The 11,050-nt window shown below is 39.1% G+C and overlaps 1 protein-coding gene across 1 annotated transcript; it reads right to left on the bottom strand.

Moving 5' to 3' along the window:
- Positions 1-480: 480 nt before the first annotated feature.
- On the bottom strand, positions 481-10,591 carry LOC124411666 (ATP-binding cassette subfamily C member 4-like). Its single transcript, XM_046890931.1, has 17 exons — positions 10,369-10,591; positions 9,356-9,466; positions 7,525-7,900; positions 6,346-6,477; positions 5,995-6,186; positions 5,598-5,906; positions 5,081-5,530; positions 4,673-4,978; positions 4,397-4,525; positions 3,390-3,909; positions 3,091-3,321; positions 2,762-2,998; positions 2,429-2,691; positions 1,610-2,055; positions 920-1,049; positions 601-831; positions 481-568 (listed from the first exon to the last, which is right to left on the bottom strand). Exons 1-16 carry the CDS (start codon positions 10,443-10,445, stop codon positions 634-636), a joined length of 4,107 nt encoding a protein of 1,368 aa, XP_046746887.1. The 5' UTR covers positions 10,446-10,591; the 3' UTR covers positions 481-568; positions 601-633.
- Positions 10,592-11,050: the final 459 nt, after the last annotated feature.

Here is an 11,050-nt window from a genome sequence, read left to right as displayed (position 1 = left end):
GTACCGAATAATGATTTTCAAATGGTAAATAACTGGTGCTCATATATAAATCAGTATCTCTATTCACTATATTAATTAATGTAATGTACACAACATATTTAACCAAGCACTATATCGATGCAATCATTTGTGCGATTATTATTCATCATTCATTACTCTGGATCGGCATTAATTATTGATTCGACCAATAAATGAATAACCGCAACACCGAGCTAGCTGCTACCGTAATATACACATTCTATATAATATATTTCAGACGAAGTGTTTCTTTGGTTCAAACAATTCTAAAAGTTGGTATTTGACACTTTCATTAATCGGACATCTCAATGAAACTGATTTAGTGGATTAAGAAAATCAGATTCACAGACGTGTCTCTCAATTAAATTCTCGTAAAACTTCACAAGAACAGATTTTAAGAACCGGAGATTAGTTTCACCCCTATTTTTTCTCAATATTTCCAAGAACGTCAAAGACATTAAATACACGGACAAAGCTTTGTCAATCTTCGGAAATTTCTAAAACAAATGTTGTACATAATCTAAAAATACGGCAGCCCCGAGGGCGGTAATATATCGAGAGTCCGCCGAAATGACGGACACCAAAATTGCGTCACCCTTCATCTTTGCCATCGTATCAGAGATAAGTGATCTGGTTGTTAGTGCCGTCTATGATGACGCCGCTTTTGTATGCCTGAGCAAACTCGGGATTCATTTGATAAGCTGCCTCAGCAATCTCGGCGAGCTCTTCTGCCATGCCTTTGCCGGTCTGTTGCACCATCAACGACAACGGACCGTTCCGATTTTTCAAAAGAACATAAGGGTGGCCAAATTCCTGTGGATTTGTACCAAAGCAAAATGTCGATTAACAAAGTGAGACTGCACTACAATTCTTTTGTTCGGCTTCACGTCGTTACACTTACCACTATCCGACCACCTTCCATAACCAACACTCGGTCACTATCCATTATCGTGTTCAGACGATGAGCTATTGTCAGTACAGTGCAATCGGCAAACCTTCGTCTGATTGTGTTTTGAACCAACGCGTCGGTGCTGAGAAATTGAAAGATTGATGAGATTGTCATCGGATTGGTGCATGAATATGAGCATGATTTTGAAAGCCAATGAATGTAACCATTTTTTGGTCAGACACAACCGTAATCAACATTCCAGTACACTGGTTACAGCGTCTATCGGTTCGTCCACTAATGAGTGGTTGGCTATAATTAAAGGTAATATATATTCACTCGAAGTAACATAAACTCACTTGAAGTCATCCGAAGTAATTTGAATTAAATCGATCTATTTCAAATTCATCAAGTTGTTTGAAGTCTCTCAAATTTATGTGGTCGTGAATTCAGGTGAATGCATACAAAATCGTATAACGTTACTTGAAGTCTTATTTTGATATTTTCTCAAGTTTTTTTTTTTTTTTTTTTTTGCAGTAATTCAAATTTATGAAGTCTTGAACTTGAGTGAATTCACATCAAGTCTTTGAATGACGTGAAATGAATTCAAATTAAGGAAATTCATTTCAAATCATTTCATTACAACCCAAACGACAAACTCTGCGTTTATTCTTGTCTACTGCATAATACCAAGGTCACACTCACCCTCGGTCAACGTTGGCGGTAGCTTCATCGAGAACCAGCAAACGGTTGTTTCTGAGAATCGCTCTGGCCAAGCAAATCAATTGGCGTTGTCCAACACTGAGATTGGCTCCACCACCAGCGACCTGAAATTCCAGAGATGGAATCGCGTCCCCAAGTTCGACTTCGCGCAGACTGTCCCAAAGCTGGGTGTCCGAAAATTGATCGAAAGGATCCAGGTTGTAACGGAGACTCGCGGAGAACAGAATCGGCTCCTGAGGAATAATCGAAATCCGGGGGCGAAGTTCGTGTAGTCCAATCGACTTCGTGTCGATCCCGTCCAACAGAATTTCCCCTTCCAGTCCATCTCCGGTGAGATGAAACAGCGCTGAGATTAGCGAGGATTTCCCAGCCCCGGTTCGTCCCACTATACCGATCTTCCAACCAGGCTTTATGTTCACGTTCAGGTTCTATAAAAACAGTTTTGGACGGTTAAACAGTGCAGAACTGCTGCCGAGCTTCTGGGTTAACGAGCTTCGAAATCTGATGAACAGTCTTCACTCAAAGCCTTCGAGAACATACTAGATCAGTTCAAATAGACTGAATCTCCACCCAAAAATTTCATGACGTAACAAATTCTTATGCTATCATTGAAATGAAAGTAAATCTTCCGAAACCTGATCAAAAAATTATATCAGATTGTTTGTGAAAGCTCGGTGAAAGTTCTCCGTGAAGTAGAAACCAGTCGACGAACTGTCATAATCAATGTACTGTACAAAATTTTGATAGACTTTTAAGCCCTTGTGATTCTCAACAATGTTAATCTGATTCCGTTCAATTCACCTTCAGCACCGGCGGTTTGTCCTCAGCGTATTTCATGGACACTTCTTTGAAGACCAGGGCACCCTTGGGAGGCCACGTTGGTGGAGGCGGATTGTCAGTGGTGAAAGGTCCCTCCTGCGGCAAATTGGTGTATTGCAACACCCTTTCAACAGACGTCATTTGAGCGATTACGTCAGTGCTTTGCTTGATTCCGTATTGGACCATGCCGGTCAATATCAAGGATTGAGAAATGGCAAGTCCGACAGAGCCCCCGAGTGTATATCCTGAAAACGGTCGAGCATTTATTGAGAAAGTCATTGGCTGTCAGAAGCTTGTGGTCGGGTTGAAACGAACCATCGTCCATGAGGATAAAAGAGAAACAGACGCAGGCGATGAAACCGCAGGAAATTATATCCAAGAAGAAACCAAAGGCGGTTCCAGAGGCGATGGTCAGGTACCAGGCTGCGGTGTGCGAGTCCTGATAATCGTCAAATTCCTTGCGTAACATTACTGCGACTGAATTGCCGCTGCTTCGAATCGTCGTTAGCCCATCAAGAGTGGAGGTTACGTGAGAGAAGACGGGACTTTTGGCTGAAAATAAATATGGCCGTTGTAAACTGTTATACATACCTAATATTGTTCACAGATATGAAAAATGAAGATTGAAGATTTCTAAGACTCACTGATTCCTTCCAGCCGCTTAACGTCCTGGGCAGTCTTGAGGTAGTAGACCCTGATTACGTAAAATATAGAAATCACGATAACAGTTGGTATGGCCATCCAGTAATTGACAACCATAACCATGACCAGAATTCCAATCATAACACTGAATATCTGAAGAGTCTCGAGCATCACTTTGGGCAGCTGTTCGTCCATCGAGCCAATATCCTTAGAAAAGCGATTGAGGATTCTTCCTGGATAGAAAATAAGAGGCAAATCAGTACTTCGTGCAATCTTGAAAACATCATTAATTTTGACGTACCAGATGGATTGGTATTGAAGAATCTCATCGTGGCTCTCAGAAGGTTTGAAAACATGGCATTGTGAACATTTCGACTGGAGTTGATGCAATTGCTCATAAAAAGGAAGCTCCGCAGCGAAGTGAGGATGACGCAGGCAACGATGCACCCTGTGTAAATGTAGACCGCCAGGTCTGTCCGGAAAGTTCCATACTCATCGTAGAATAGTGAAGTCGCATCTTCGCTATCGTTCCCAGTTCTGACAGTGCCGTTCAAGGAGTTCACGGCTTTGAGGATCTCGTTGTTCGTCCAGTAGGTCACCCAGTAGTCGGTGCCACTGGAAGACAGTTGAGCTGCGATGAAGACTAGCACAAGAAAGGCCAGAAAACACACGTTTCCACCGGCTGCAAAGTAGCCCCAGTACACCTGGTTCGACATGTCTCCAGTGGCTACCTCCTCCTCGCTCACGTCTCTGTACTCCTCAACGCTCTCCGCAACATTAGAAATCCGGTCAACGTCGTCGCCTTCCGATGACGTATGTGTCTGAAAAAGTGTCTCAAATTTTCAGCATTGATTTTAAATATTTTAATACCCTCAGTAACCCTTTTTACTTATCACCGCTATTTAACCTTTTTTCAAGTAAACGCATCAGTTGTGTAAGCCCATTTTATAAAATTGAGTACTCATTACCAGTGACTTCAAAACCATTGGATTACTTGATTCTTTGCTGAAATCTAACTTTAAATATGATTTATTATTATAGATATAAGTCTTTAGTACTTGATACACTTCATCATGTACACCTCTCGAGGTGCATTCTGACCGATTTAGGGCCACCGGTGTCATCTGCTACGCAGGTTGAATATGTGGTAGCAGATGACACTGGTGGCCTTAAATCGGTCAGAATCCATCTCAGGAGGTGTACCATTTGTGGTTGTGACCTTCGATTACACATAATGGATATAACCACATTCGCGGATTCACCCAATTCTGTAATTTCCTGGTTTTGAAAAAATGAAAATAGGAATACCTTTGGGTCATTGTTATCTCCGTCGCCAGTCTCTTCGACCTTGCAGTTCTCGGCATTATGAGAGTCCAAAACAAAGCTGATGTTTGACTTGCCCAGCTCATTGTACGTGCCCTGATGTTCAACGGTGCCCTGAAAAAAATCATTCAGTCTCAAGTGAAAGATGAGTATGACATTTTGTTTGTTGTGGCATGAGATCATGGAAACACAGAAGCATCGGTTAAATACGATAAAAAGCAGATCACAGACAGAAAAGAATCAGTTACTGGGAAATCTTACGCGGTCTAAAACGATTATGCTGTCCGCTTGCGAAAGATACTGGAGTTGATGAGTAACTAAGATGCGGGTTTTTCCCTTCAGGTATCCCTGGATGCACTCCTCGAACAAGTGACGACCTACTCGAGCATCGACTGCACTGAGTGGATCATCGAGCAGGTATAGATCAGCGTCTCTGTAAACGGCTCTAGCCAGATTAACCCGAGCCCTCTGTCCTCCGGACAAGGATGCGCCTCTTTCGCCAGCGAAGCTCATGTCACCTTGAGGTAGCTGCTCGAAGTCCTTAAGCAAAGCGCAGACTCTGGTGACCTGAAACAGTGTCACACTGGTTTACAACTCAACACTCATAATGGCTTAGCTGAGAGATTCAATACTTAGCAAGCTGAACGAGCACGAATGACCTTAACCCACCTCTTGGTACTTGATCCTATCAAAAGGCTGACCGAAAAGAATGTTGTCACGAATGGAGGCTGAGAAAAGCCAAGGATCCTGACTTGCGTACGAGATACGGATGTCCTTGGGGTTGACGATCGTTTTCACGCCGTTTTCACTGGTGTATAAATTCACGCTTCCAGCTCCCGATGGCAATTCACCGAGTATCAAGTGCAGCAATGATGATTTACCCGAGCCGACAGAACCCACGAGAACGGAGAGCGACTGAACCCCAACGTCCAGTGACACTTGACACAAAGTTGGCGGGAGCTGACCGTGAACCCAGTTCGCTGCTACGTTGACCATTTCAATTCCAACCCCATTTTTGAACCGTTGACCTGTCGTCTGCTTTTCCGCATACACTGTGCCATTCTTCAGTTTCTTATCCACCTTTTCCGGAGCTTTGATCTCATCCAGAAGTAAGAACTCCTGAAGAAAAATTAGATGAATTATTGTCTTCAGTGTTAAGGAACACAAAAAACTGCGTCAACCTTACCGTCAATCTCTTCAATGACACTGCGGTTTCTCCAGCCATGATTATAGCTTGCGGAAAGCAAATTGCACATGTCATTTGCAAAACATTGAACAGGGTCGATAGCACGAACGATACATCAGCAGTTAAGGTATTGCCCATCAATACAAAAGTAATTAGTGTCAAGTATAGTGTCATTCGTTCGGAGAAGACCATTATACTGAGGTAAATGCCTCTCAGATATGTCGTAACAGCAATTAGTTTCATTTCGAGTCCTCGAACCTTCGACACTATCATATCGAATGGCTTTTCCCACGAGTACATTTTCACCACCTGCGAATTGACCAAATTTCTTTCGTGAGAATTGAGAAGACGACAATACACAAGTACACAAGTACACAAGTACACAAGTACACGTTACCTGTATCCCGGAAATCAGTTCACTCATCAGTTGCACCCTGTGGTCAGTCTTGACCGCGATCTTTGATCTGAATTTCGCGCTCACATGGCTCATGTAACCTTGAATCGGTATCGTCTGCAGCATCATCGCTCCGATTCCTACCAAAGAAGCAATGCCAACTGACTGCCACATCACGTAGCCTATCACTAGCACCTGTAATCAAATGATCAGGTTGTCTTCAAGGCCAATACCTACTGCATTCTTGAAGCAATAACCTCAGTGGTCATTGCAGCAAAGCTATGAATCGGGGGAGTCAAATAATCGTCGGAAGAGTTGATCAAGTGTCGAATCAGAGTTGTCAACTTTCCTTACCTGCAGCGGCATGATCCAAATGAAATGAAGAAACATCGGGACGAAATCGAAACGCGCCACATCATTGCTGATCAAATTGGCCACCTGGCCAGCAGCGGTGTTGTTCAATGCAGCCTGATTGAGACGAAGAACCTGAAGAGGAAGAAGAGCGATTGTAAAAAGTGGGTCGATTTTTTAAATTCATGCCTGAACAAACAATTATCATTGACGTTTGTTGTGGTTTGATTTATTGAAAATTACGTAGATCAAGCTTCATTTGCCTATTGTTTTTTACTTCAAATTTAGAGACAGTATTCTTAGATAGATGATCCTTTTTGCCATTATATCAAATAATTTTTTTTCTGCTGGACAAAACGATGAACGTTAAGAGTTGAAATTTCATTTTTTTTATAAGAAACGTACGACTGTTTTAGTTAGTTGACAAAAAGAAAAAAAGCTGAAATATGCCAAAGAGGATAAAATATCCAAGAATACTGCATCTGACTCCAAATTTTCAGAAAATTCCCTGGTGGATTCGGTTCTACCATATTATTAGAATATTTTTTCGGTGGAAATATTAAAGTGATATTCTAGGTAATCACTTAAATTCCACTCAATTCTTCGGTGCGTTTGTGAAATTATTACACTGTGATTCTACCAAAATTAGACTGAGAAAATACACTCTGGTATCATCAAAATATCACTCATAAATTTTTTTTTTTTTTTTTTTTTTCCGATATAAAATATTCCGCACTATTTAATTTTAGTGGATTTTGAGTGTGATTTCAGTTGTAAGTATGAATTTAGAATACACTGTAGTTTCAGTGGAGTAAGATATATTTTCGATTTCAGTGTAATTCTAGTGATAAAATCCATCATTTTTATTTCAGTGATTTCTCGGTGGGATGTTGGTATGCTTTTAATGCAATTACAGTGAAAATACAGTGTAAAAAATTGCCGACTATGACTTGACCGTGAAATTTAAGTGTAATCGAAGTGAAATCTAAGTGTAACTTCAGTTCACTTTCAGTGGAACGGAATCCGTCAGGATTAGTTGAATCAATTTCGAGATATCGTGAACTCCGCAAAACGTGACATCGAAAAAAATAATCCCCAACCGAATTTAAAAATCGTTTGTCAAGGTATAAGTGAAAGTTGAAAGCTTGAAAAAGCTTCCTTGCCGATTTGCCTCGTCTTTACCTTTCTGTAAATCAACGAACAGCACGCTACCCTGATGCACATGCCAACTTTTTGCACTTGCAGATTTGTGTGATGGGTTATGAAAACTATTCCCAATGTGACGAGGATCAGGTAACCAGCGTAGAGAAGAACGTCGTTACGCGATATCGTATTTTCGCCCGGATTGAAGTAATCGATTATCCAGCCTTGCAGTATTGGCTGGAGTATTTTGAACACCATTAACTGGAAGAACAACAGCAGCCCTTGGAACATGTAGCGAACCCAGAACACCCTCACTATCGCCCAAGTCAGGCTTGGCTGCTGCTTCGCCTTCTTCTTGCCGTCTTTTCCAAGTACCAACTCACCGTCCGCTTTTATCAATTCTTTTTCCCATTCTCTGTGTGAAAAAATTCGAATTATTTTAATGCATTTCAGTTCCTTTTCAACTTGCGAATCAAATTTTTCGCAGTTTATGTCGTCGACGATTTAGTTGAATTTTTCTTAATCTCTTCTCGTCAAGTCATACAACCCTGACCATGATTAAATCTGGATTGGGAAATCGTGAATTAAGACAGGAATAATAAAAAAAATGTTAAATGTAAAATAAATGTCACGTGTTTGGAAGTTTATTTGCCTCGCACGAAATACGAATAAGAAAAACTGTAATCAAGATAAGTTAACACGAGGCTGAGGTGAGATACGGTATTTCACGGTTACGCTTTTACATAAGCTCCGTGGATTTTCTATGATATAAACGTACAAATCCTTCGATCAACATTATTATCTATCTCGTGTACTCGTATTCTGAAACCGGCCATCAACGTGACTTGCTTTTATCCAGAAGTGCTTACATTATATGACTTAAACGATATTACCTCAAAAACGGAAACCTAAAAAAAGATGTACAGTAGAAAATTTTCATACACCGAAAAATGGTTAGTACAATTCTAAAAATAGTGAAAATTCAGGTCGTCTATCATTCATTCACGTTCAATTATTATTTAATAAATCCATTGACTCGTTTTATTTTTCGAAGAACCGTTCCATTTTTTTTTTTTGTTTTTTTTTTTTTTTTTTTTTGTTTAGAATGATTAGTAGGTATGTTAAACACATCGCTTATTCATTCGCATACCTTTGCGTAACTTGTCAATATTTCCACAGATGTGTACAATTTTAACTGACACGTTATCTCTCTAGTATGTTGTTAATGGGGTTACTTTAATTTTTAATGCTATCGCCGTATGCACGCTTGTAATACAAGCTTAATTACAGGCCACCCGTGCGCAATTTGTCTAAAACCTTGTAGCAGTACGATAATATGTATAACAGTCCTGCAAGCATGTCCACATAATGCGCAAGCATCGAATTGTGCCGCGACTCTCGTTCCTAACCCTCGGATGTTCGCACACTCAATCAATTCTCAACTTTGAAGTATTTCGCTGACGGGGAATTACGAGCGAATGATTCTTGCCATCGTATTGTCTTACGCGAAATGAACAGCGAGAAATTTGAAGCACTAGAAGTCGTTTTTCAGTAAAAATAAAATCGCAGGTGGAGCAAAAGCGGCCATGTTGATTTTGTTTTCTGCATAGCTGCAAGTCTGTTCGATCAATGAATTTTCAGTCTCTACAATTCAGGGTTGATTACTAGTCGATTTTGTTCTTGTCAATCGCAATTATTGTTAGTCAAATGCTGTGAGGAGTGAGGAAAGTAGTCTGACTGTAAATTGAGTAAAAATCTAGACGAGCTATCGTCAAGCTTCCATAAACAGTCAAATTTTATACTTCTCCATTTCGTCTTATACTTAAATTTTTAAACAATAACAAAAAACCTACGTAATTGATATTCTTACTTCTGAAGTTGGTCCCCAAGGCGTCCAGATTCGTCGGATTTTAGCGGATCGTACAAATCTGTTACTTGCAGATCACGTTTTGCACCTTTCCAGAATATCGGTATCATCCATCTATAATTTGCAATTAAGATGGATAATTGATGAATTCAAAATTACATTTTTATTATCGTGATGACAAATTTTTCGATTTTTGGATTCAATTTTACTTCCATTTTGAAAATATTCAAAAATAAATTCGAATAAACATCAGGTGGATTGATTTATGCGTTTGACACAGTTCTTGCCGTTTTCTTATTGTTAGTTAGTTATTAACGTTTATGTATGTACACGCGTGTAATAAGTTGAAAATGACGTATATTGACATTCGCGTATAAATCATTATTGCAAGTAAAATAATAAACAGTTTCCGCCTGGTAAGCTGGTGTACAACCACTGAAAAAAATGTGGTAACTTGTGTAAAAAATTATTCAAGACACTTTTCGTTGGAATTGGAGTATCGAATATTGATTGCGTAGTGTTGTCGCTCTTAATTATATACAAATACTAGTTTTTCTCTATCAGTGCCGTCATTTTCTATTGCACGATAATGGTTTAAAATTCTAGCGTTAAAAGAAATGGAAAAATAGTAATGTTTCTATTATTCTTTGTTTTTCTTTTCCTTCATGTGTTTCGTTATTATTTATGGGAACGATAACAAAACGATATTTATTTTATACAAACGTGTTTGTGGACGAATTCTGAAATAACACGCGACGTTTTACATGCGTATGACGTGTCCCTTTGAAATGATAACATTCAGGCGTCGGACAGGAGACATATTTTGCAAAGTTAGAGTTATTTGTTGACCGTGAAGTGGAATATTCGGGAACTCGGCATTCGTAATGGATGTACTCAGTTTTCCATCATTTTATTCTTGTCATTATTTCCAATTCTTTTTACTGATATTTTTCCCCTTTCGATCCATTTTACACGTTTACCCGTCATGCGATACTCTAAAATTATTTATATCTTACCCAAAGAATAACAAACTGATTATGTTCGAGGATTCCTGGGGATTTTTACGTCCTTCATGTTTCTCTCTAGTATCCATAATTTTTGTTCAACTATTTTTCCGTTATCAAAATTCAAGGAAAACAATAACGGACTGTTACTTCCACTTTTTTCCCCTCTCCGCACAGATCATACAAGCCAGTAAGAATTTTATTCTCATAGAAGCACATAAAATATCTTCCTTTTACACTGCTGAAACAAAATTGAAAAATTGAACTAGAAAAAAATTGCATCGAAATATATTAAATGTATCCCAAATCGTTTAAAACCAATAGAAAAATTCTCAAATATTTTCGAGACTGAATTTCAAAGATTATGTAACAAATCATCACAAATAAGCGACCGTTGTATCGATTATTATTTAATCTCTGGAAGAAAAAAGCACACATGTTTGTTACAGCAAATATATAAACATATTCGACGTGAGAAATTGAATGAACAATGTTTATACTATTACCGAAGCAATTAAAAAAAGTACCGTTTATAATTTATGCTTGAATAAAGATACAAATATAGATATTATATTGGATATTCACGCAGTTGTGTAAATAATTACAAGTAGAGCAGTTGGAAATGGAATAAGGTTGAAGCTGAATACAAAAATTTGAATGTAAATTTGAATCTTGCATGTCGCTATTTTTTTAA

The sequence above is a fragment of the Diprion similis genome, chromosome 10, assembly GCF_021155765.1.
Source record: "Diprion similis isolate iyDipSimi1 chromosome 10, iyDipSimi1.1, whole genome shotgun sequence".
NCBI lineage: Eukaryota > Metazoa > Arthropoda > Insecta > Hymenoptera > Diprionidae > Diprion > Diprion similis.
The sequence above is the reverse complement of the archived record's forward strand: the minus strand, read 5'-3'. Positions and strand labels throughout refer to the sequence as shown.